The sequence below is a fragment of the Suricata suricatta genome, chromosome 11, assembly GCF_006229205.1.
Source record: "Suricata suricatta isolate VVHF042 chromosome 11, meerkat_22Aug2017_6uvM2_HiC, whole genome shotgun sequence".
In the NCBI taxonomy this organism is placed as follows: Eukaryota; Metazoa; Chordata; class Mammalia; order Carnivora; family Herpestidae; genus Suricata; species Suricata suricatta.
The window spans coordinates 15,424,458-15,449,782 of NC_043710.1; the positions used below are offsets into that span (position 1 = coordinate 15,424,458).

General features: G+C 44.7%; 1 protein-coding gene across 4 annotated transcripts; it reads left to right on the forward strand.

Moving 5' to 3' along the window:
* On the forward strand, positions 1–24,099 carry MTCH2 (mitochondrial carrier 2). 4 transcript variants are annotated; one of them, XM_029956523.1, is made up of 13 exons: positions 2–183; positions 3,163–3,247; positions 3,409–3,515; positions 8,654–8,680; positions 9,239–9,301; positions 11,652–11,709; positions 11,956–12,007; positions 12,526–12,585; positions 14,153–14,246; positions 15,148–15,195; positions 15,851–15,918; positions 16,930–17,005; positions 23,833–24,095. In XM_029956523.1, the coding sequence occupies exons 1-13, from the start codon at positions 97–99 to the stop codon at positions 23,980–23,982; spliced, it is 975 nt and encodes a 324-aa protein (XP_029812383.1). In that variant the 5' UTR covers positions 2–96; the 3' UTR covers positions 23,983–24,095. The 4 variants fall into 4 exon arrangements, with proteins under 4 accessions (XP_029812385.1, XP_029812383.1, XP_029812387.1 ...); XM_029956526.1 differs by lacking the exon at positions 23,833–24,095 and adding an exon at positions 18,814–19,544 and having other exon boundaries at positions 10–183; XM_029956525.1 differs by lacking the exon at positions 8,654–8,680 and having other exon boundaries at positions 1–183; positions 23,833–24,099.
* The last annotated feature ends 1,226 nt before the right edge of the window (positions 24,100–25,325 follow it).

A 25,325-nucleotide genomic window follows, 5' to 3' on the forward strand; every position in this document is an offset into this window, starting at 1 on the left:
TGGGCGGGCCAGTGAAGCCGGCGGCCCTGGCACGTGATCCGGGAGCGGCTCGGTCGCTTGGTGGCTTGGTCTGTCTGTCCGTCCGCGGGTGCCATCATGGCGGACGCGGCCAGTCAGGTGCTCCTGGGCTCCGGCCTCACCATCCTGTCCCAGCCGCTCATGTACGTGAAGGTGCTCATCCAGGTATGAGTCGTCGCCATCCCTTTCCCCGCCCGGCGCCTTGTTCAGTCGCCGCTGCCCTCGGCGCTTGGCGATCGGCTCCAGCCTTCCCAGGCCTTCAGTCCCCTGAGATGCTGCTCCTTCCCTGCTGCCCCTTCCTTCACCGCAGGGACAGCTTCCACTGCCCGCGGCTCTTCCACTGCCCGTGGGCCTTCCCCAGGTCTCGCTTCCCTTCCAGGCGGGGAGGCCCGATCCTTTCCCCGTAGCCAACTGCCGTCCTGCCCTGTCCGGTGGCTCCTCTGAACTTTGTTTTTTTCATCCCTGAGGTTGACCTGGCCAGTTGCCACCAAGAGCTTCCCAGCCCTCCCATCTTACCTCTCTGAAATTAGCATTCACCTCTCCCCCGCCCCAAACGCAAGACATCCTATCTATTAAAGACAAATTTGAAATTAAAGGGGAGCCAGCACTTTATTAGCCTTTTTTTTTCTTTTTTCTTTGCTACTGTTACTCTTCTGCGATTTTAGCACCAGATACCCAGGTAAACACAAGGAGCTCATTCAGAAGTGAGGAGGATTCACTGAGCTCACTCTCCCAAGAGCAGCCCTTGTGGCTCACGACAGTGAAAACCACATCTGTGTGAGCTGGAAATAGTGGAGATGAAAGAGTTGAAGCATATATGTTAGTTTCTAATCTACTGTGAAATAAGCCTTAAGTGGCATTTTATATTCACAGGCAAGTAAGCCAAGTTTTAACTGATGATACACTATTTGATAGTATTTTCAGGTACCTTTCTAGGATTCCCTGTGATGGGCATGTCATTCTTTTTTTTTTTTTTTAACTCTTGTTGAGAGTTAACATAAATCTGTTATGTGTTGTTCCAAGGAAGGGAGCGGTGGTTAGAACCCTGTCCTTGCCCTCTACCTTTCTGTCAGAAATATGCAAGACCCTCAGGACGGCCACATTTCTTACTGTTGAGTTGATGCTATTCCAGATTATGTGTTGCTTGGTTGACCCATGTGGATTCAGATTCCACATGTAAAGGCTATTATAAATTATTTTAACTAAGATCAAAGACTTCGATTGAAATGTGCTATGACATCTGAAACAGAATTGGCACATTGTAGCTAAAGAGTGTCTTGACATTTTGCAGTAAATCTGCTCTGAGCTCAGTAATTCTTCAGGAGGCAGAGTCTTCTAGTGACAGAGCTCTTGTCTCAAAAATTTTGATATCCTCAGTCCTGATTACTCAACTTCTATGTGTTTCCAAATGTCTTAAGGATTTTGTGAAATTTCAAAATAGTTTTGTTTTTTTTTAATTTTCCTTTCTTTTTCTTTTTTTTTTTAATGTTTATTTTTATTTTTGAGAGGCAGAGAGAGACAGTAGGAGCATGGGTGGGGCAGAGAGTGAGTGAGACACAAAATCAGAAGCAGGCTCTGAGCTGCCAGCACAGAGCCTGACACGGGGCTTGAACCCACGAATTGTGAGATCATGCCCTGAGCTGAAGTTGGATGCTCAACCGACTGAGCCACCCAGGCGCCCCTATTTTTAGAAATTTTTAAAAGTTTATTTATTGGGGACGCCTGGGTGGCTCAGTTGGTAAAGCGCCCACCTTCGGCTCAGGTCATGACCTTACAATTAATTCGTGGGTTCGAGCCCTGCGTCGGGCTCTGTGCTGACAGCTCAGAGCCTGGAGTCTTGTCTTCCGATTCTGTGTCTCCCTCTCTCTCTGACCCTCCCCTGCTCGTGCTGTGTGTGTCTCTCTCTGTCAAAAATAAAAACACTAAAAAAAGTTAAAAAAAAATAAAGTTTATTTATTTTGAGAGAGAGTGGAGGAGGAGCAATGAGAGAGAGAATCCCAAGCAGACTCTGCACCACCAGCACAGAGTCTGATGTGAGGCTCAAACCCATGAATCACGAGATCATGACCTGAGCCAAAGTCAGATGCTTAACTGACTGAGCCACCCAGGCGCCCCTCACCAAATACTCAGTTTTAAAAAATAGTTGTATGGGAGCACTTTGAGGGAGCTCAGCCAGGAGTTAATTGAACAGATTAAGAATCACAGCAATAATGAGTCAAAAGCAATTCCTATGGCATTCATTCTCTGAACTTCCCTTCACTGCTGAAAATGCTGAATATACTGTAGAAATAGAATGATAATCATGAACTCTAATATGGTCTTCATTAGATCATTAATGACAGTCAGCTTGTTTAGCATGGATTTAGTGTATAATTATTTCCCACGTGAGTTTCCAACGGCATCTGCATTTGCCTTTTGAGTGTTTCATCTTGATAGCCAGATACAAAGCGGATGCTGGCTTAGCCTTTTGTTTTGTCCAAGCGTAAAAAAGGTTTGGCGGCCGTGCTTGGTTCAGTTGGTGTGACATTCAGCTCTTGATCTCCCAGTCGTGAGTTTAAGCCCCACGTTGGGCGTGGAGATTACTTTTTTTTTAATGTGCTAGATTTTCTTTAGAAAATATTTTTGGGGGCGCCTGGGTGGCTCAGTCGGTTGAGCGTCTGACTTTGGCTCAGGTCGAGATCTCACGGTTCATGGGTTCCAGCCCCACATTGGGCTCTGTGCTGACAGCTCAGAGCCTGGAGCCTGCTTCCGATTCTGTGTGTCCCTCTCTCTCTGCCCCTCCCTGCTCATGATCTGTCTCTCTCTGTCTTTCAAAAATAAATAAATGTTAAAAAATTAAAAAAAAAAAAGAAAATATATTTGAACCTCCTCAGAAACTGTAGCTTTCCTAACACAAAAGTTCCCTTATTCTGTTTTCAGTTTGATATTCGTTTAGCTCAGCTACAGGGTTTACTTTGTAGAATGTGAACCAAAAGAAAGCTTGGAATTCATTCAGACTGAGTGTTATCAGTTGATGAAATAAGAGACTGACAGGGCTGACACTTCACCAGTGACTCGGAAAACATACGCTGCAAATTATAACCTTGGAACCGAGGCATTTGGGGAGATATCGCTTAGTATTGATACAGTCTCTTGTTTTTAAAGGTGGGATATGAGCCTCTTCCTCCAACAATAGGACGAAATATTTTTGGGCGGCAAGTATGTCAGCTTCCTGGTCTGTTTTGTTATGGTAAGTGTTTTTTTTTTTTTATTTGGAACTGGAGGACGTTGAGGACGATGATAGGTAGGCAGGGGTTATGGACAGAAAAGACAGAGAAAGCCTGTTGACATGAAGTTTCTTTGTGACCGTTTCTTTGAGCTGGAATTTAAATCTCTGACTTGTGTTCTCAGCTCAGCACATTGCGAGCATCGATGGGAAGCGTGGGTTGTTCACAGGCTTAACTCCAAGGCTGTGTTCGGGAGTCCTGGGAACTGTGGTCCATGGTAAAGTTTTACAGGTAAGAACATTGGTTCATCTTCCCAAAGATTTAGATCACCTTTTATGCAGTTGATTCTACTGACCAAGAGCAGTGTTTGTTTGTTTGTTTGTTTTTAATAAATATTTATTTTGCGGGGGAGAGCCAAGTGAGGGAGGCAAAGGATCCAAAGTAGGCTCAGCACTGACACGCTGACAGCAGTGAGTCCGATGCGGGGCTTGAACTCATGAACCGGGAGACCATGACTGGAGCTGAAGTCGGATGCTCAACTGACTGAGCCACCCACGGGCCCTAAGAGCGGTTTTAAAGATATATTCATGACCATGATCTTTTCTTCTTCTCGAAAACATGTACTTCAAATACACATTTTTTCCTTTTTAAAAATGTATTTATTTTTGAGAGAGAGAGAGAGAGAGAAAGAGGGAAAGAGAGAATCCTAAGCGGGCTCGGAGCTGTCAGCTCCTGCCGACACAGGGCTCCATCTTGCAAACCACGAGATCGTGCCCTGAGCCGGTATCATGAGTCAGACCCTTAACCAGCTCAGCCACCCAGGTGCCCCCCAATACCCATCCTTCATTCTTTTCTGGAAAGCAAGGGGAATTTCTATAAAATGAAGCAGTCGATTTTAGTCGCACAGCCTTCTTCCTGGGAATCAGTCATTCTGAGAAGATGAATATACTTATTTGATCTCTTGTGTAGCTCATTTGATTTCTTTGAAAGAGGAAGGAAGCTGATTAAAACATACATATTTCTTTCTGAAGTTATTTTTCTCTTATTTATAATAATTACCCTTAGTGAAATGTTTTCTGTTACAAACTCATTTTTATGTATTTATGTTTAAAAGGGTTTTTTCTATTGATTTATATTTAAAAATTTTTATTAATGCTTTTTATTTATTTTTGAGAGAGAGAGACAGTGTGATCAGGGGAGGGTCAGAGAGAGAGGGAGACACAGAATCTGAAGCAGGCTCCAGGCTCTGAGCTGTCAGCACAGAGCCCGACACAGGGCTCAAACCCACAAACCGTGAGATCATGACCTGAGCCGAAGCTGGACGCTTAACCGACTGAGCCACACAGGTGCCCCTGATTTATATTTTAAAGTAAGCTCTACGCCCAGTGTGGGGCTTAAACTCATGACCCTAAGATCAAGACTTGCATGCTCTACCTGCTGAGCCAGCCAGGCGCCCCACAAACTTATTTTCTTAAAAAACTTAAGATAAACATAAAAGTCAGGATAGTGGTTATTTGTGGGGAGAGCGAGAGGAAAAGGGACTGTGCATGGGATTCAGGGCCGATGGAAATGATCTTCCTTGCCCTGGGTCATGGATCTGTGGATATTTGTCACGTAATTATTTATTCCATCATACATTTATATTTTGTGCACTGTTTCTGCAAATGTGTTAGTGTTACATAAATTAAAAAAAAAATTTTTTTTAAACATCACCAACATGCACGTCAACTGCAGGGCTGTGGTAACTTTCGGGAAGTAGGGGAAGAGACGTGCGGTGGAAGTTCAGCTGTCTGTGTCTGTGGCATTTGATTTTAAGAAAGCCAGAGATCTGAAGTCTGACACTTCACCGACTGAGCCACCCGGGCGCCCCACTCGCTGCTTATTTAAATATGCTCGGCACAGTCCTTCATGTACTTTTGTAGGCTTTAACAGTACCCCAGATGTTTTATCATCTGATGAGCCTGTCTTGATTTTGTTAAGTTTTATGATCTGATTGGCTTAGATTTTATTTTTTATTTAAATTGCAACTAGTTAACATACAGTGTAATATTAGTTTCGGGTGTACAGTGTAGTGATTCAACACTTCCTTAAATCGCCTTATGCTTATAGAAAACACCCTCCTCAGTCCCCATCGGCTAGTTCACCCATCCCCCACCCACCTCCCCTCTAGTATCCATCCGTGTGTCCTCTCTAAAGAGTCTGTTTCCTGGTTTGCCTCTTTTTTTTCCCCCATGATCATTTTTGTTTGTCTTTAATGTTTTATTTTTGAGAGAGAGAGAGAGAGAGAACGAGCAAGGGAGGGGCAGAGAGAGAGGGAGACAAAGGACCCCAAGCAGGCTTCAGCTGTCAGCACAGAACCTGATGTGAGGCTTTAACTTGTGAACCATGAGATCATGACCTGAGCCAAAGTCAGAGACTTAATTGACTGAGCCACCCAGGTGCCCCATTTGTTTTGTTTCTTAAATTCTATGTATGAATGCGAATTGGCTTCGATTTTAAATTCTCTTCAGGCTTCGTTGATTTGTTAGTTCGAAAGGTTTTCAGTAGGTTCCTTACATGGAAGCTGTTTCACCCTTTAGCCATTTTGTCATTCTTTACACTTACTCTTTTAATTTTTTAAAGTAAGCTCCACTCCCAAGGTGGGGCTTAAACTCAGGACCCTGAGATGAAGAGTTGCTTGCCCTGCCCACAGAGCCGGCCAGGCGCTCCACCTTACGCTCTTGTTGTCATGCCTGTGGGCTGAATGTGGAAAAGTGTGGGTGAGTGTAATGGAGGATTGGTGGATTGATCACTAGTCTTTCTTTCCCGGCCACACCCTCCCCCCCACCCCCTCAGTGACAGTATTGTCCTTACCCGAGTGAGATTTCCATATGGAAGAAGAGCCATCCTCTAGTGGGCTTTTTGTACAGACTTAGAGCAAAAGTGAAAGTACTGCTTGAGAACAAGGTCCTGTACGTGCCGGAAAAGTCATAAACTCCAGGTAATCAGGTACCCTGAATACATGTTTTACGTGTAGCCAAGTGAAATATAATGGGATTGGTAGTACACTTAATATCAAAACCAGCTTTATACAGTCAGGAAGAAAGACCAATTCAGGATTGGTAAATTGTTAGTCTTTATAGGAAAGAGTTCTGTATATCTGAACTAAAATGAAATTAAATTCTGTTCAGAATAGTGTAGAAAGGACAGGAGAAAAATTTTATTAGCAGAGTAAAATGTGGAAATGAGTGCACATTTTTATTTTATTCTTTCTTTCTTTCTCTCTTTTTCTCTTTCTTTCTCTTCTTTCTTTCTTTGTTCTTTCTTTCTTTCTTTCATTCATTCAACATTTGTTTATTTTTGAGAAAGAGAGCAGAGGAGGGGCAGAGGAGAGAGGGCTAGAGAATCCCAAGCAGGCTGTGCCCTGACAGCAGAGAGCCAGATGCAGGGCTCGAACTCACAAACCTTAAGATCATGACCTGAGCCAAAGTCAGACACATAAACGACTGAGCCACCTAGGTGTCCCTAGAAATGAGTGAGAATTTTAAAATATGCCTGAAACTATTATAATTACTCTAACTAAAGATTTGGAATTCTACCCAAAAACAACATTTTGCTTAATCTTGTCATTTACTTTCTTCTGACATTAAAAAAAAATCTTTTTACAATAGGGAAGTGTCTGTTTTCTTAATCTGGTATGACTAGCAGCTCAGTTGTCGGATTCTTTTATTTCACCTAGCCCATCTTCTATTTCTGAAGTATCCCACAAATAATATTTCCTCTTCCAGTCTAGTCTGAGCTTTGGCAGTATTCATGTTCTCTGGAACGGAACAAAATCTTCTCTCGCTTGTTTTAGAAACAGATACGAAAGGAAAAGTGAGGCGATTTTAGCTATTCAGGCTTGGCACCAATTCTCTCTTCTTTTGTGCAGTGAAGAAAAGAGCCTTGCTCTAATTTGGTATTGGTACTACCTTTTTTTTTTTTTTGAGTGGGATAAAATTGGTACAAAACATGTTTCAGGTATACAAAATTGTAACTCGACATCTGCATTCGTTACAAAGTGATCATCTGGTTGCCGCCGCCACCATGCATTTGACGCCATCTGCTCAGAACTCATCTTCCATCCCCCTTCCCTTCTGGTAACCTGTTCTTCGTGTCTGTGACTTGGTTTGTTTGTTTGTTTGTTTGTTTGTTTGTTTAAATTCCACATGTGCGTGACATCATACAGTTTTTGTCTTTCTCTTTCTGACTTATTTCACTTATTACCCTCAAGGTCCATCGATGATGTCTCAAATGGCAAGATTCATTCTTTTTTATGGCTGAGCAAGATACTCCATTATGTATATATACCACAATTTCGTTATCCATTCATCCATCAATGGCCATTTTGCTTGTCTTTATATCTTGGCTACTGTAAATAATGCTGCTGTAAATATAAACATCAGGGTGCTTATATCTTTTCAAATTAATGTTCATAGTCTTAGATAACCCGGAAGTAAAATACTGAATTTTATGGTAGTTCTTTAAAAATGTTTTTTTATTAAGTAATCTCTATCACCAACATGTGCTCAAATTTACAACCTCGAGATCAGGAGTCACATCCTCTACCAACTGAGCCAGCCAGGCACCCAATGGTAGTTCTGTTCCTAACTTTTTGAGGAATGTCCATACTGTTGTCCACAGTGGCTGCACTAGCTTATATTCCCACCAGCAATATCAGGTAATTTTTCTCCTCATCCTGCCTAACACCTGTTATTTCTTGTCTTTTTTGATGATAGCCAGTATAACAGGTGTGAGGTGGTATCTCGTGGCTTTGGTTTGCATTTCCCTGCCGATGAGTGATGCATCTTTTCATTCGCCTGTTGGCCATCTGTATGTCTTGTGTGGATCAATGTATATTCAGGTTCTCTGCCCATTTTTTAATTGGGTTGTTTGGTGTTTGTCCTGCTTTTTCATGAAAAAGGCATGAGGCCTTTCCATAGCCGAGGCTATGTTTATACCAGTTTATTTCTGCTAAACGTGTATGTTTAGTTCATGGTGCCCTTAGATTTTTATTTTGGTTTGTAGTCCTGTTTCTTCTTTTATTTCTTTCTTTATTTATTTAAATAACTTTTTTTTGAGTAGGACCCACACTGAGGCCTGAACTCAGAACCCTGAGATCAAAACCTAAACTGAGATCAAGAGTCAGACTTTTAACCGACTGAGCCATCCAGGCGCCCCTGTTTCTTCTTTTAGATGAGAGTTTTCATGAGCATTTGCCTGTTCCACTAGCTGGCCAATATGTTAAACTTAGGATAAGTTCATCTTACAGACATTTCCAATTGATTAATAGAAATAAAAATTATTAGAGATACTCAGGAAAAAAATCAACTGTTCTACTCTCATTTTATGTCCTCTTGCAGTGACACTACGACAGCCCTAATCACCCTTTCTTTTCTCTTCCTTTGTAGCATTACCAGGAATGTGACAAGGTTGAGGTATGTTGGAGTCAATTTGTATGCACGGGCCCGTTTCCCTTCTTAGTTATTATTGCTCTTTGGTCCTCATTAGGAGAAGGGACAAGCAGTCCTTTCATCTCAGTGAGTGTCGGTGTACAGAGTGGCCAGTAGTAGGAACAGTTCTATTTAAAACCGTCAAGTTAGGGGTGCCTGGCTGGCTCATTCTGTGGAGCATGCGACTTTTTTTTTTTTTTTTAATTTTTTTTAATGTTTTTTATTTATTTTTGATACAGAGAGAGACAGAACATGAGAGGGGGAGGGGCAGAGAGAGAAGGAGACACAGAACCAGAAGCAGGCTCCAGGCTCTGAGCTAGCTGTCAGCACAGAGCCTGACGCGGGGCTCGAACCCACGAACGTGAGATCTGACCTGAGCCGAAGTCGGAGGCTTAACCGACTGAGCCACCCAGGCACCCCGAGCATGCAACTCTTGATCCTGGGGCTGTAGGTTCAAGCCCCGTATTCTGTGTAGAGACTACTTTAAAAAAAAATCAATCAATCAAAACCTTCAAGATATCTGTTTTTTGTTTTAATTTCCAGGATTTAGGCCCTGGGAACGTACACAAAGAAGTCACACCTTCCTTTGACCAAGTTATCAAAGAGGTAAGAAACAAATTAGGTCCTGTGCCATTTCCCGAAATCACAGTGTATGCAGTGTGGCAATTTGTGGAATCAGGATCATCAGGCCTGTATGTTCAGTGTTTGTTCCAAATGAAATCAGACCAGTGCTCGCTTCGGCAGCGCATAAACCAAATGAAATCAGACTTTCAATTTAATTTGGGCTTCTCTACATATATACCATAAAAAAAGGGGGGCGGAGCTATTTGGATTACATGCATTTGAAGGAAACTAGTTTTGTCCGTTCATTTCATCTTTATTTATTTATTTTTTTAATGTTTTAATTTTTTTTTTATTTTTGAGAGAGGGGGACAGCATGAGCAGGGGAGGGTCAGAGAGAGAGAGAGATACAGAATCTGAAGACAGTCTCCAGGCTCTGAACTAGCTGTCAGCACAGAGCCCAGTGTGGGGCTCGAACCCACGAATTGTGAGATCATGACCTGACCCAAAGTTGGACGCTTAACCGACTGAACCACCTAGGCGCCCCCTATTCATTTCATCTTTAAAACTGAAGAGCTTTTCCTTGAAAGTCTAATAGAGTTGTAAACATCTTGCACAGTTGTATTAAATTAGTGGCCAGGCCCTTTGTGAGTTGGATATTATCCATCTATCTGGAAAAGTTTGGGTTTTTTTTTTAATTTTTATTTTAATTTACATTTGAGAGAGAGACAGAGTGTGAACAGGGGAGAGGCAGAGAGACAGAGACAGAATATGAATCAAGCTCCAGGCTCTGAGCTGTCAGCAAAGAGCCTGATGTGGGGCTCAAACTCATGAGCCACACAATCACCACCTGAACCAAAGTCCTCAATAGAGAGGTGCCCCTCTCTCCGGCAAAGCTTTTACAATGTTATTCTGACTTGAAGGATTGTTCCTCATGTGCATTTCCTGTTTCTGTCCCCTACCATAGGAGTTTGTTTCATACCCGATTTAATATTTATGGCTTTCAGAAGTACTCTTTGATTCTTGGTCTTCACATTGTCTACTTGTTTTTAGTGAGGTCACAATTTCTAGTAAATGCTGCTTTCTAAAATATATATTCCAGGAGCACCTGGGTGGCTCAGTCATTTGAGCTTCCAACTCAGTTTCAGCTCAAATCATGATCCCAGGGTTGTGGTATCGAGCTCCATATCAGGCTCTGCACTGAGCGTGAGGCCGGCTTACGATTCATCCTCTCTCTCTCTCTCTCCCTCTCTCCTTCTCTCCCTCTCTCCCTCTCCCCCCACCTTCCTCCTGTGACTCTCCTTCCCTCTCCCCCATCCCCCTTGTGCGAGTGATCTCCCTCTCTCAAATAAATGAAATGGAGAAAAAAAGGTTTTATTTATTTTTTTCAGTTTTATTTTTTTTAGTTTTTATTTTTGAGAGAGACAGCGTGAGCAGGGAGGGCCAGAGGGAGAGGGAGACACAGAATCCAATGCAGGCTCCAGGCTCTGAGCTGTCAGTACAGAGCTCGAGGTAGGGCTCGAACTCATGAACCGTGAAATTCTGACCTGAGCTGAAGTCGGACACTTAACCGACTGAGCCACCCAGGCGCCCCTTTAAATAATAAATAAAATATATATTCCAAAACAGATCTTACTGCAAGTCTAGATGTCAGACCCATCAACTCTGTTTTCTGTAAATTTTCTACTTTTATTTTAAAATAGAGGTATATGTATTAATATACATTTTGTATTTTCTTAACTGTAATTGGCCCATCCTGTCCCACAGGCTCTTCTCAGGACTACCATTGGCGTAGGCTGAGGGATGTCTTAACTAAGTGACTGAAGATAATATTTAAGTGCATAAATGAATGACCTATATTTACAACCTATCTCCAAGTATTATAATTTAATTTTCTTTCCTACTTCTTTGCAGAGTCCTGGACAAGAAAGATAAACTAGGATAAATAGCATTTCTGAGCTACTTCAGTTACATGGTTGTGGTGGAAAAACAAATCAGAATTGTTGGTACAGTTTAAATAGAGCCTGACATTTGAATAATGTAGATATCAAGAGTCTGAAATCGATCCCAGTGAAAAAGTGACTTCAAAATCTAAACACGGGCCTCACAGTTTTCTTCCAGCTTCATTACCATTTGCTAGTGACCCTCCCCATGTTTTTGGGGTTTTCCCCCCCAATCTGTACAATTGAGAAGATAACAGAACTCTGCTTTGCACAGCAGTTTTGAGAAGTAACCCCAACAGAGCGGTGAGATCCACGGGTGAACAGTCCTAGGAGACGACAGTATGTTACGGTGTCACGTATAAGGCAGGAGTGCCCTGTCACCCACCTTATTTCTCACAGGAGTTTGAGTGTCGTTTCTTTAGATCTCAGAAGTGTGTGTTGATTGTTTCTAGACGACTCGAGAGATGATGGCCCGTTCCGCTGCTACCCTCATCACACACCCCTTCCATGGTACGTTCGCGCTTCGTGACTGAAATCTGATTTGCGGCCTTACTTTTTAGAGCATGAGCCATGGGCTGATGTGGGTTCGCTCGTGTGCCTTGCCTGCGCGGTTTTTGTCTGCTTGCTTGCTTTGGCGTTTATCCAGTTTATCCAGAGAGCAAAGTGTCTTTAGGTGGAAAATGCTTTTTTTCTTTTTCAGGGCTATCAAATTTTATGTCGACGTAGTTTTAAAAATCTTTTCTCTGTGTTCTGCAGTGATCACTCTGAGATCTATGGTACAGTTCATCGGCAGAGAGTCCAAGTACTGGTAAGTGTTTTTGTTTCCAAGGACTCAAGGAGGTCAGCTGAAGTGCTTTTTTTTTTTTCTTTCTTTAAATTTCTGAGAGACAGAGACAGAGCGCAAGCAGGGGAGGAGCAGAGAGAGAGGGGCAGACACAGAATCCGGAGCGGCTCCAGGCGCTGAGCTGTCAGGTGCTTTACATGTTTTATGGTGCTTTAGATACATCATTCTGACAAATTGGTCTATCATTTGATCTGCACATACGCAAAAAAGGGAAGATAGAAGAAAACGGCCTGGGCAGGTTTCAGAAGCTACCCAGGATCTCGGCGTGAGTTGCAGAGACACTAAAGCCAAAATTCACCCCAACTCCATGTGACTAGTAGTAATACCCCCACCCCTGCCTCCAAATTCAACTGTCTTTGCAGAGTGAGGGTAAGGGGGTGAGATATAACTTTGACCTTGTCTCAAGTGGTAATTGAACATTTTCTTGAGTAGCTCCGGAATAATCTCCATGTATTTTTGCCTTTCCGTCTTGTCTGCCGTAGTGGACTTTATGACTCCATAGTGACCATCTATCGGGAAGAAGGCCTCCTAGGGTTTTTTGCGTAAGTAAACTGTTGATTTATGTGTGTGATTATTTGTGGGAGTGGAAAGCTTTAATGACATTGAGGACATGACTGTTTAATCCCCGGGGAAAATGTCCCTCTGACTTAAATTCTCTTGTGAAGCTCCCAAACTTTTGCTTCCAGACATCTAAAACTTTGGAAATTAGGAGTTTCTTTTTTGTTGGGGGGGGGGGGATTTTTTCGTTTTGTTTTAACAAATAAATTTATTCCAAGTTTCTTCCTTTATAATAAGTTCCTAATGATGTATAGTTGATAAACTGGGGAAACTTAATTTTTGAAAAATGGGAGAATTACCTAACACATATCTTACTTATCCCGAGAGTAATAAGTTTTTGCAAGGCTGTGTCCATTCTTTGAATTTCCTTTGGAAGAACGTAGACTACTGTCCTCATGTAACAACAGGAACCATAAATGGTCCTTTTTCATTTCCAGAGGGTTTCCACGTCACTGATTTTATCTGAGGGGCCTAGTCTGGCAGAGGGCGCCTGGCTGGCTCAGGCGGTAGAGCATGTGACTCGAGCTCAGGGTTGTTAGTCCCAAGCCCCACGTTGGGCACGGAGCCTACTTTAAAAAAAAAAAAAAAAGTAAAATAAATTGCCTGGGAGATAGGCAGGTAGGACAGTTACTGTTTATTCTTATTTTAGAGATGAGAAAAAGTTGATGCTCTGGGAATTTCAGTTGCTCCTGATCACGTAGCTGATAAAGGATGGAAATGGCATTTGAACCCGGGTCTTCAGTCTGTGGGGTCCTGTTAACCCCGTGATTCCATGCTGCCTCACCCAGTCACCCAGGCCCTGGGAGTATGTTTTTTGGTGTCCCTCATCTATCTCTGTTTGGGCCATTCTTATTGTGTGATTTTTAGTCATTTTTTTCAGTCTCTGAAGCAGGCGCATTGTTGTCCTCACCTGCTCATAGTAATGGACAGTAGGGCGAACCATTGGCCAGAGCTCCGTGACGTATAGCTGGCCTGCATTTGAAAAGTGGAAATTGGGGGCGCCTGGGTGGCTCAGTCGGTTGGGCCTTCGACTTCGGCTCAGGTCAGATCTCACGTTCGTGGGTTCGATCCCCGCATCAGGCTCTGTGCTGACAGCTAGCTCAGAGCCTGGAGCCTGCTTCCGGTTCTGTGTCTCCTCCTCTCTCTGCCCCTCCCTCTCTCATGCTCTGTCTCTCTCTCTATCAAAAATAAATAAAAACATTAAAAAAAAAAGTGGAAATTGGGTTGCCTGGGTGGCTCAGCCCGTTAAGTGTCTCAATCTTGATCTCAGCTCAGGTCTTGATCTCAGAGTTGTGAGTTCAAGCTCTGGGTTGGAGCGTGGGGTCTCCTTGGAAAAAAAAAAAAAAAAAGAGGGGGTGGGAAAGTCATTAGAGATTAGCCTGTAGTATAATTCCATTAAGTAGAATGAACTAGTTAGGACCAGATTCTGGCAGTGTCTTTTCAGTTCTCTAGAAGACTTTGAAATCTGTCTTTGAGAAGTGCTTGTGTTGAGTAGTTATGTTTTTCCTGATCACAGTTTTTGGTTCTTATTTTTATTGTTTCTTCATGTAGGGGTCTTATTCCTCGCCTCCTCGGTGACATCATTTCTTTGTGGCTCTGTAACTCACTGGCCTACCTCGTCAATACCTATGCACTGGACAGTGGGGTAGGTTGTGATCGTGGTGCGATGTGCTGGTGTGGACTTTATTCACTGGGCGGCTTGGGTAGCTTTAAAGTAAGGTGGTGGGGCTGGCTCAGTCGGTGGGGCATGTGACTCAGGGTTTTGAGTTCAAGACTCAAATTTGGTATGGAGCCTGCTTAACAAAACAAAACAAAAAATAAAGTAAGGTGGCACTTTGTTACATGCCAGACTCATTGTTATATAGCTAAACATTATCAATCAAGTCTTCAAAAGCTGATGGATGACCTATACTATTTACCATAAGAAGATGTACCTAAAAAGTCCTCAGGGTGTGGCTGAGTAAGCCTAAGAAATCTGGCCCTGTCTCTACTGCAAGGAGATCACGGCGGTTTTGGTACATAACTTTGGAGGGCACCGCAAAGCAGGACAGTTCTCTAGCGTGTTATGGGTGTTTCACCTAATCTAAGTGTTAACAGGACTCCTGGTTTGGGCTTTTAGAAGCCTCGGCTGGGAGGTATTGAGAATTAGCCTTTCCTGGAAGCTGCGGGCCTGTTTGTGCACCGGCCGCTCCGTCGCGTGGTGGGAAATAGGATACGCGCAGAGGAGGACTAACTCCACGCTGTCCGTCTTGAGCACGGAGGCGGGTCCTGGCGGCATCTGGTGCGCAGCTGGGTGTATGTAGAGGTGGTGACCTGTCCCGCAGCTGGACCGCAAGTGCAGTTAATGCTGGATCAAGTCGGTCGTTTAGTTCACTGCCTCATTATGCTCACAGTCAGTATTTTATGTTTTCATCTTGAAATTAATTTTTAGGCTGTCAATCTAAAAATTTAGAGATTGAATATATTGATACGGTTGGGGACAATTAGCTGTTAACATCATCTTAATTTTCTGACTCATTCTAATAAAGGCTTTCTTCCTGTTTTAGGTTTCCACCATGAGTGAAATGAAGAGTTATTCCCAAGCTGTCACAGGAGTGAGTTTTTTAAAACCCTCTTAACCTTCTGGCTATGTTTTGTTTTCTTTTCAATTTCACCTCGGTCATGTGTCATCACACATGGCTCACAGGAATGTCTCTCAAGTTCATGAATGTTGGTCAGAGGTGAGAATGACCCAGGTCCCCACGTCACATGGTTTGGTCTATGCCGCCGCACCCCTAGGTCTCAGGCCTGCTGCTCTGGCACCCCACTGATCCTGCTCCAGACAGCTTCACCCTCCCGAGTCCGTGGAGTTTTCTAGTAGTTGACTTCTGAAGTAACTCCCATCATTTTTGGGAGAATGCTTATGTTTTCTTACTTTCTTCAGGGGTGTTTTGAAATGCTTCATTGTACTTGATTGTATTTACTTTTTCTCTTAAATAATGTAGTTCAGTTTTATTTGAAGTAGAACTCCATCAGAGTATGGGGCGCCTGCCGGCCTTCTGTTACAGTGTTGGGTGTAGTGATGTGTTAAGAGTAGAAAGCATCTCCAGGCTCAAAAACGTGTAATTTCGCCTTCCCTGAGCTACTGAGGAAGCAAAGCTAGTGCTGCAGTGTTGACCACAGTGGCGCTAGGGCTGTAAGGGAGAGGAAAGAAGCGAAGAAAGGTTCGGAATGGCCTACTGACTCAGCTGTCTTTTTACCGCTTCACAGTTCTTTGCCAGCATGCTGACCTATCCCTTTGTGCTGGTCTCTAATCTTATGGCCGTCAACAACTGTGGGTGAGTACCCTGCCTTTCCTGCTCTAGCAGGGGGCTGCCTGGGTGCCTGCCGGGCAGAGCAGTCCAGGAAGAAATTTGGGGAGGAAAAGTACAGTTGATGCATTACTAGATTTCCTGAATCTTGTCTGTACGTGATACAACCCCTGATACGTCAGGGGTTGGATGACAGCTTGGAAGGGCTTTGTGGGGCAAGTAAAAGAAAAGGAAGAAACTTGGTACATAGAAAGTTTGTTTCTTTTTTTTTCCTGGGTGGTTGGTTGGCCTGTCACCGTGTGGGTTGGGAAGGACGGATGGAGGTATGATGGTGGACACTACCGATTTCCAGCTTCCGGAGGCCGAGCAACTGTACCACTTTGGACAGAAGTTTTGCCTGTTTCTTTAAGTCAGGACGGTGCTGGTACAGTTCCTGACACCATACGCCGTTAGAGCTGTCATTGTCTTCATACAAGATGTCAAGTGGACAGCTGTGTGGCATTCCGAACATAGTGCCCATGTTTCATATCCTGTCACGTCCTGTTTGTTTCGGGCGCGTTAGGGCGGCCCTGAGCGCACTGACAGGATGAGTTGAGTGTATTACCATCCCTGGCAGATTTTTAGGGAGGACGTGATCGTGGGTTATATCTGAGTAAGGCATGTGGTCACCACTGTTTAGATCCAACACCATATTTAGGTTCTTTTGAACCTTAGCTTTCAGGTCTCCTTTCCTCGCATATAATTGCAATGTTCTAGATTTGTATTTGTCCACAAATGAAAGATGTTCTAGAAAATGCGTAATTGGTTGAAGTTTCTGTTTACTTGTTGTTTCAAAACCTGAATAAGAGGAAAGGAAATCCTTTTGGGATGCTTGCTCTTTTTTTGCCTTTTAGAATATAATTTGTTTCATTAGAACTAAAATTGCCTCTTGGGGAGCTTTCTAAGTAAAAGAGGATTTTGACAAAGATTTATTGAACTCTTGAGAGAATTTTTTGTAAATGTTAATTTGAATAACTCATCTTTTCCCCCCTGTTTCAGACTTGCTGGTGGATGCCCTCCTTACTCCCCAATATACACTTCTTGGATAGATTGCTGGTCCATGCTACAGAAAGAGGTACTTGTGTCTCTCTCTCCCTCCTTTCCTCCCTCCCTCCCCTCATCACCCCTGCTGTCTATTTTCTGTTGTTTTCGTATTCTTAAAAGATGTCTCTGGCATCCCAGGTTAATTTTGTAGCTTACCCTTTAACTACCAATGAATGTACCCCTTACAGTGTCCCATGGGTCACTCCAGCGCAGCCGTAAAATGTGCGGCTTAGAACCCATCAGGCAGGCGATGAGGAATTAAGAATCCCTGGATGTGACCTAGAAGCCATTTGAGTGATCACAAATCAAAAAGCAGGGCCTGGGTAGACTGTTATCCTGATGGTTAAAATGATGGCCTTGATTTCCGATTATCTTTTTTTCCAACCTCATCTTTTTGTAACTTCCCAGAGTCTCCTTATATATACCGTGTTTTCCTACGGTAGAGAGGAAACCGAGAAACGAGGAGCTGTCTGTTCACGACATTATTTGTCACAATGATGTTGATGGAGCTGGTCTCTTACTTCCAGAGTGTTTTTAGAGAATGATTTTGTCCAGACTCCAATTTCTGGTTTGTTATTGCTGTGAGGTGTGAGGTGTGTCAGCCGCAGCCACAAATTCTCAATCACTCTAGGCAGAGCTTTATTAGGAACCGAAATGGGTGGCCGTGTGCTGAATGTAACACGGCATCACTTATAATGGCCATCAGTTTAAAGCTGTTTTCAAGTGGGAAGCACTTTTTAGGGGATTGTAGAAGACAGTGTATGAGGAAGCTCTCTGTTGCATTTTGTTAGAGCACTTGTAATGTGTGTGAGAAAGGCCTTTGTTCACAGAGCTCAGCCTGAACTATGAATGAAAAAGGCCTAAGTGCTGCTGGCGCTGCCTTTTTGTCCCACGTGCACGCCCAGCGAGCCCCTGCGTGAATCCAGGCTGGGACACGAATGACTTCCATATACTCCTAACATGAACGGTCTGGGCTCCATTCTGAGTCTTACACTCTCTGTTGGGTGACTAGTCTGTCGTGGTCCCCATTTAGAGGAAAGATGGCCTTTCTTACCCTGCTTTCTAACTAATCCCCTGCTGTAGGAAGAAAGCAGATAGAAAATGTATTCGGGTATCAGACACCTTACGGAAGGAGCAGTCAGTCCCATAAGTGCTTAGGACAAGAGCAGCAAATCTTAATGGGGTATTTGCTGTTCGTCAGGCATCGTGCTGAGAGCCTCCCACGTATCAGCTCGTGGAACCCTCAGAATACCCTGTGAGGAGGGCGCATCAGTACGCACTTCTCTACCGTCCCACTTCGCCTCTGAAGACACTGAGTAAATAATGCTGATTCTGTGCCCCCGGTCACACAGCCTGGGTTTGCGAGAGCAGGATCGCCGTGCAGCCAGTCTAACTTCAGCGTCTAGTCATTAAGCTCCTCACGTTATTACTTGAATTGTAACATTTTAGAAATCCTTCCTGGAGACCTGACCATTCCACTAAAACGTAAAGAAAACCTCGCACTTAGCAAGTGATAGAACTGTCTCAGCGCTCAGTGTGTGTTGACTCATTTGATAACCCAGCCAGCATGTGGCAGAGCCAGAATCCAAACTGGGGATTCTGTGGAAACGTATCTGAAATTCTCGCCTTACCCGGTGGCAGAACCGTAGTTGATTCCGCGAAAGCGCGGCTTGAGTCCCTGTGCACTTTGCTGCTCTGCCCAGTGATGGCCGGTCTTGGCCTGAGCATCTTGGTCACGTCTCCAGAAACATGTCCAGTTGAATCTCTCTGCTGATTTGGACTGGCTGATCTCATGTTCACACTAGACTTTATTTGTTTTTATTTTATTTTTTTTTCCAGGGAAATATGAGCCGAGGAAATAGCTTGTTTTTCCGGAAGGTCCCCTTCGGGAAGACTTATTGTTGTGACCTGAGAATGTTAATTTGAAGATGTGGGGCAGGGACAGTGACATTTCTATAGTCCCAGATGCACAGAATTATGGGAGAGAATGTTGATTTCTATACAGTGTGGCGCGCTTTTTTAATAATCATTTAATCTTGGGAAAATGGAGATGTTTGGTGTCTGCCTTTTTTGTTCTTTTTCCCAGCACTGTGTAATTTACCACTGATAGTCCCCCTCTAGTTATTCTGAAATGGGATGTTTTTGCCTCAGACTCCCTCTGCAAACAAAAAAAGTTGCATTTCCATAAAGGTATAGGCAGGTGGTCCTGCGATTTGCGTCTTACTTTTAAGGCTTTGTAAAATGTAGAGTACATCCACGAGAAGAGAGGAATAATTCGGTAAAACTTGAGAAATATAATAAGGTACACTATGTGGGAGGGTATGAACTACCTTTTCTTCCACAGACCTTAAACCTCAGCACCCACCGGACTCTCTCATTCTGTGCTTCCAAGCACATTTGATTTCACCCTCTTTCATCCTTCAAAAAAAGACAATCCATTGCCAAATTACCTTGGAAAATCTCTACAGGGGTATCCACTTCTTTGGTCGCTTATTACAAAGTAATAAACTGTTGCCAACAACAAAAAAAGGGAAAATTACAGAGAATACAATACTTCCTTCAATTTTTAATTTTGTTTCTTTTTTGTTGTTGCAGAAGGTGAGTAGTTTACTTTTCGTTCCTAATGGCGCCTTGGAAAGTGTACTTCCGACTCCTTTTCTGATAAGGCAGACGGGTCCGCAGGATTCTTAGGATATTGGCCACCTCCCATGTCATACCCTCAGTTAAGCATGTTAACATTTATCGGAGGAAAAAATTACTTTAGAAGGAAATAATTTCAACTCAAGCATAAAGCTCCTATTTACTCAGGCCTTTTTCAAGCAGGTTAAAATGCTCTAAATGAGAAAGCGTGTCGTTTCACTGAAGTAATCCACTGGATGTTGCCAAATGAGCAAGCACTTAATCTGCTGCTCCTCAGACTTCTCCGTCAAAAGAGCAGCGCCCATAATATTCGAGTGAGCATGTAGGGGTCTCCTCCCTCCCTCAGGGTTTAGGAATACAGCTTGAAGTTCATGAGTAGCCTACCTTGAAATGTCTTTGATGTCTCTTACTTTGTCGCAAAGTAATGTAAATTTTATATTCTATTCAATATTATCTGCATTTGTTTTAATATGAAAATGTTTTGCATTACTCAGTTTTTTCCTCTAAAAAAATCTTCAGTAAAGATGATCTAGGAAAATGTGCCATGTTTATTATCCTGTGGCTTCTGTGCTCATAATACCTGCCTGTTTCTAGTTGAGCTTATTGGACTGTAAGAACCAGTCTGCCACCAGAGGGCGCCAAGGCTTCGGTTTTGCCTATGCAAGGTGGGCCATGAAAAATTTTAGGAAGGCCTGGAATTCGTTCAGAGTGCTGTCCTATCAGTCTGACTGCATCCAAGGTATAGCTCCAGTAAGGGTACTATGCCAGTGGTCCTCCATAATATTGTATAAGCTGTTAACATAATCAGACATCTATAGAGTTTATTCAGGGGTTAGTTACATGTGTGTAGGTATTCTTAAAATACACCTGCAAGATATAAGGAACCAACTCGTGCATGTAAATAATACAGACGCGGATAGGGATCATCTAGTAATATGCACCTGTGAAACTGGGCAAGTGGTTCGCCTTGGCAAGTGCTAAGTTAAGTTCTCAGGAAATATTCCCCCAGGAGGGATGTGATGGTCATTGAAGTAAAGGATCTGGGATTTCCTGCAGCTTTTGGAGTGGCTGTAAAAACCGCAGGGTATAAAAGCAACCTTAGGGTGAAAGGAACTTTAACCGTAGCCCTCCATTGCAGGTTCTTCCTGATACCTAAACATAACCTTGGCTTTGCCTCTTAATTGTCTACTCTAGACATACCTTCCTTTCCCATTCCTCATTGAGATTTTCCCCATACGGTGAGATTCCATCCCGGTGCCATCTCTCTGTGAAGTCTCTCAGTCCTCCCCACCCCTCCCCCCCCACCTGAGGAGGGCTGCCCTCACACCCCCCTGCCCCAGAGCTTGTCATTACCGTACAGACCTGTCTGACAAAATGGAGGCCGCATCTGTTACTTACTGCCAAGTGCAAGGCGGACACAGCAGTGGCCTTACTTCTCTCTGATTGAAAGCATGTGAGGAAAAAGAAAAGCCATATTTAGCGCTTTAAAGCAGGCCCACTAAAACATCAGCCCTGCTGGGCTTTATGGAACAACTGGCCTGTTACCTAGCAGTACGTGCATGTGGTCACTTTGAGGTCCTGTGGCAGGTTAAGGGGAGCAGGAAGAGAGAAGTATTGGGAAGGCGTGGCTGTCAAGCCTGTCACGTACGTTTTCATTCTCCGAATCTTTGGTGGAGTAGGTATCCCCACTTTAGAAATAAAATGAGAAAGAAAATTTAGAAATAAAGAAAATTGGTAACTCACTCAAAATTATGTAGATGTTTCTGAGCTGGATTCAGATCTGAGTCTTTAAGTCCAAGCTATGTTTTCTGCTTCGTGGAGGCTCTGAAATGCTGAGAAAACCCAAGAACGTGCCTTCCACAGAGTAGAGCGTAGAATGGCCTTAAATCCAGAAAGACCTAGTTCTTACTTCTGCAGAATGACAAATATGTGAAGCAACCAGAGAGAGGAACGGTTGCCATTACTTTCCCGACCGTTACGATGTTTCCTTAGGTGGAAAGCGGAGTTCTTGTCCAGTCGGCCTCCCTCGGAGCCCCATCAGTCCATGCGTGTGGCCTTCTACTGTAGTTTGGAGATAACATTTCTTGAAAGTGATTTATGTGGCAGCTCCCCTGATGGATTTTTCTAGAATATTCCAGCATATTGAATGGGTGCGTAAAGGCTGCCTCCCTATATGCCATAGTGATTTATGCCTTGGAGTTCTTTGTTTTTTAGATACCGACAAAGATACATGTTATCTTCTTTACAGATAGAGATGTTTGGACTTACCTAAGGATGTCACATGTGACATCTGATTTTATTTTTTTTCTTCCCCTCATCTGTTGATCCCTCATCTTCCTGTCCCTTCAGACGTGAATGACCCAGAATCTTGTATTCTGGTTTTTGCCCTAGAGGGAAAATTGTGAATGAAAGATTCTTTTGTCACCAACCAAAAGATACCTTCTTTCCAGGAAAATGTCTTTGATGATAATAGCGATTAATTTTCTAAGGTAACTGTTTTCCTTCCCACCACCTTTGTGCGGATCCGTCAGCTGCCTCGCGTTTGCTGTCTAAAGCCATGTCTGGCGGAGGCCCCTAGCAGTGCGCGTGCGCGGTCTCCCCAGCACGCCCTGCCTGCCTGGCAGGGCTGTGAGGCCAGGAGACAGAATCTGGAAAAGCCCATTTTCCCTCGTTCCCATAAGTGGATTCCTCTGAGGTCCAGGCCCTGACTGTCCGGGCGGGGTCCAGTTAGGTGGATTTTGCATTAAAACCATGATTGCTCTGGAACCACCTCAGTGCGACCCTGAAAAAGAGTGTTTTCAAATAGATGCGGGTCAGTGCCATACACCGATATGCGGTGGGCGAGCAGACGGAGCGTAGAGAGCGGCAAGGGCAAGAGGGAGAGAAAGAAATGTGAACCGGAGGCGCGAGTCAAGACGTCCCACCTTCCCGAGGGACAGCGGCCGATGGGACAGGCCTGTCTCCCTCCCAAAGCCCGCAGCATGGCAGCGGGCAAGAAAGGCTTCGCCCCCGCTGCTGCCTTGCTAAGGCAGCCCGCAGAACAGACTCTTCCAGTAATGCCACATTTTCATGGAAAAGCTGTTAGGTATTGCAGTTTATTTCCAAGCAGCAGAAGGAGCCAGAGGTTAGATAAGGACAAGAGAATTGTACCTACTTGCTTGCTTCCTAGCCAGTCTGGGGCCCTGCCCTGCTGGCGTCAAAAGACTGGAGACAATGTACTTTGGCTGACAGCGAATGAGGAGGCTGAAAACGGAAAGAACGAGCCGCACCTCACTTCAGACTGCTCACCTCTCACCGGAGCTCGCTCTCTCTTGCCTTGGCTTCCCCGGGGGCCCACGCTTAGAGTCCAAGTGCAGCGCTCAGCCCTCAAGTGCGCTGTCCTGTGCTAGGGACAGCGGGGGCCTGAGGGCTGGTAATAGATCCCTCCATGGCACTAGCAGGGCAGTGAGGGGGAGGGGCAGTGTAACAAGGACAAGAAAGCCAGGAATGTTGGGAGGATTAAAAGGAACCATGTGTGGAGCAGCAAAGCCCGGGTCTCTGCGCCCGCCCGCTGGGGTGGCTTGTGTTCTGGAGCCGGCCCCGTGGGATCCTCGGGAGGGCGCGCCCACAGCCTGTTGGGGGAGCTCACGGAAGACCTCATGAAGGAGAGGCAGGGACAGAGAGGATCCTGGGAGCGGTTTCCAGCTCTGTCACTTAGCAGCCGTGCACACTTGGGCAAGTTGCTTGACGGTTTGGAGCCTCGGACTCCTCTCTCTAAAATGAGAATGCTACTTCCCTGACCGGGGTGTTAAATTTAGCGCAGTGCCTGATGGAATACATTTGGTCTTGGGAGCTGTTGTTACTTAAGGATTAGAAGCCGGGGCGGGGGTGGGGGTGGGGGGGTTGCTTTACAAGTACAGACAATAAGGACAAGGTCAGAGTCAGCGGAGGCTAGAGTTGAGGGCAAGGGAAATTGCATCTCCAACAGCCCTACTCTTCCCTCTAAGCTGTTTCTGCCACGTAATGAACACCCAGCACAGACGCTGATGTAGTACTCCATAAATGGATGAATGGGCGTCCTTCAGGGTCCTTGGACCAAGTTACATCTGAGCCCCTCTCCCCAAGCCTGCCCTGGTGGTACTTGCATTCTCGAACTTGACTAAGCCTTTCATTGCTGCCTTGTTTCCCAGACTAAAAACCCTGGCAATGACTTTGAGTCCTCTCTACTTCTCCCCCTAGTTCTGGGAAGTCACCGCTGGATTCCCAGAAATGCCTCTTGACTTTGTCATCCCTGCAACCCCAGCGCCTGGGTGCACATCTCTGCTGGGCAGCAGCCTTCTATCCTGTCTTCCTGCCACCAGCGCGGGCCAGGAGGCACTAACCAGATAAAGCTGAGGCTCCACAGCATGCCCCGGGGTGGAGGGGGGAGGGGCGGCGGACACTACAGTTTCTGCCTCCACAGGCTTCCCGAGACACATAAAATGCCCTTTTTGGACCCAGTTGCCTAAGATTTCTTACCCTGGCATCCTTAGGTCATTACACCCTGAGCACAAGCCGGCCCCAGCTTTCCTCCCACGGCCTCCCCTGCGCCACACATTTGTACCTACCAGCAGCTGCTCTCTGTTATCTTCCGCGAAGCCCATGCGGGCGGAGCCAAGCTGGGAGACAGGGATATTTATAAGTACAAAGTGGGTGTCAACTTCTGCAGTCTGCAAACGTTTTAAACAAGCCTAATTCCATCTCTCCTCCATTTGAACTTTGAGATTCCTGTCCACCTCCTCATCTCTCATCTCTCCCCCAAAGCCTGTGAGTTCCCATCCTCTCGATAAACCTGGAAACCTTGGTGGCTAAGAGATGTGACCTGGGAAGAAGTGTGGGAAACACAAGCGAATTCAGAATCTATAGACAAGTGGACAGAGTAAAAGTTATTGAGATAACATAAAGGTACCTACCACCTAATAATACGATTTTTGGGGTCTGTTATATATCCTGCCCTTAAATCCATTAGCTCACACCTATAAGACACCCACGTGAGCAAAAATATTACCCCGTTTTACTGAGAAAAGCTCAGAAGGGTTATGTCACTTACCCAAAACTGGCAAGTGACAAAGCCAGGATTCAGACCTGGGTCTGCAAGTCTGAGGAATTTCTAACAGTATGCCATGCACATGTACTCAAGTCCTGCTATTTTTGTCTGCATAAAAATAGGGGAACAGACTTAAACAAGGAGTCAAACACGAAACTTGGTGAGAGGGAACTCGTGACTCTGTAAGAGTGAGAGGGTCAATGTCGTGTATTAATGCCTGCATACTCGGAAGCCCAACAGACTGGCTTCATTAAGAAAAGGCTCATGTTGGCTCAAGTCACAAGGGGCCAGTGGTTCATCTAGTGGTTGGAACACGGGCATGAGGATTCCCGTTTTCATCCCGTCACCCCGCCGGCCTCTGCCTGGTTTCCCACGCAGGCTCACTCAGCATCACAGCCGGAAGCCAAATGGCAGCTCTACTCACATGACTTCTCAGAGCTTGTCCTTCCAGAGAACAAACAATCAATTCTTAGGATCCCGTAAAAATCCGCCAGAGACCTTTGGCTCAAAACACAGGTCAATCTGTAAACCATTCAGTGTGTCTGGAGTACTCCTCTCTTCTGCTGGCCAGACCGGAGTCACAAGCCCAGCCTGAAGGGCTCAGGATCCGCGGTCCACCCCACTGGAACCATGTACTTCGAGCTCC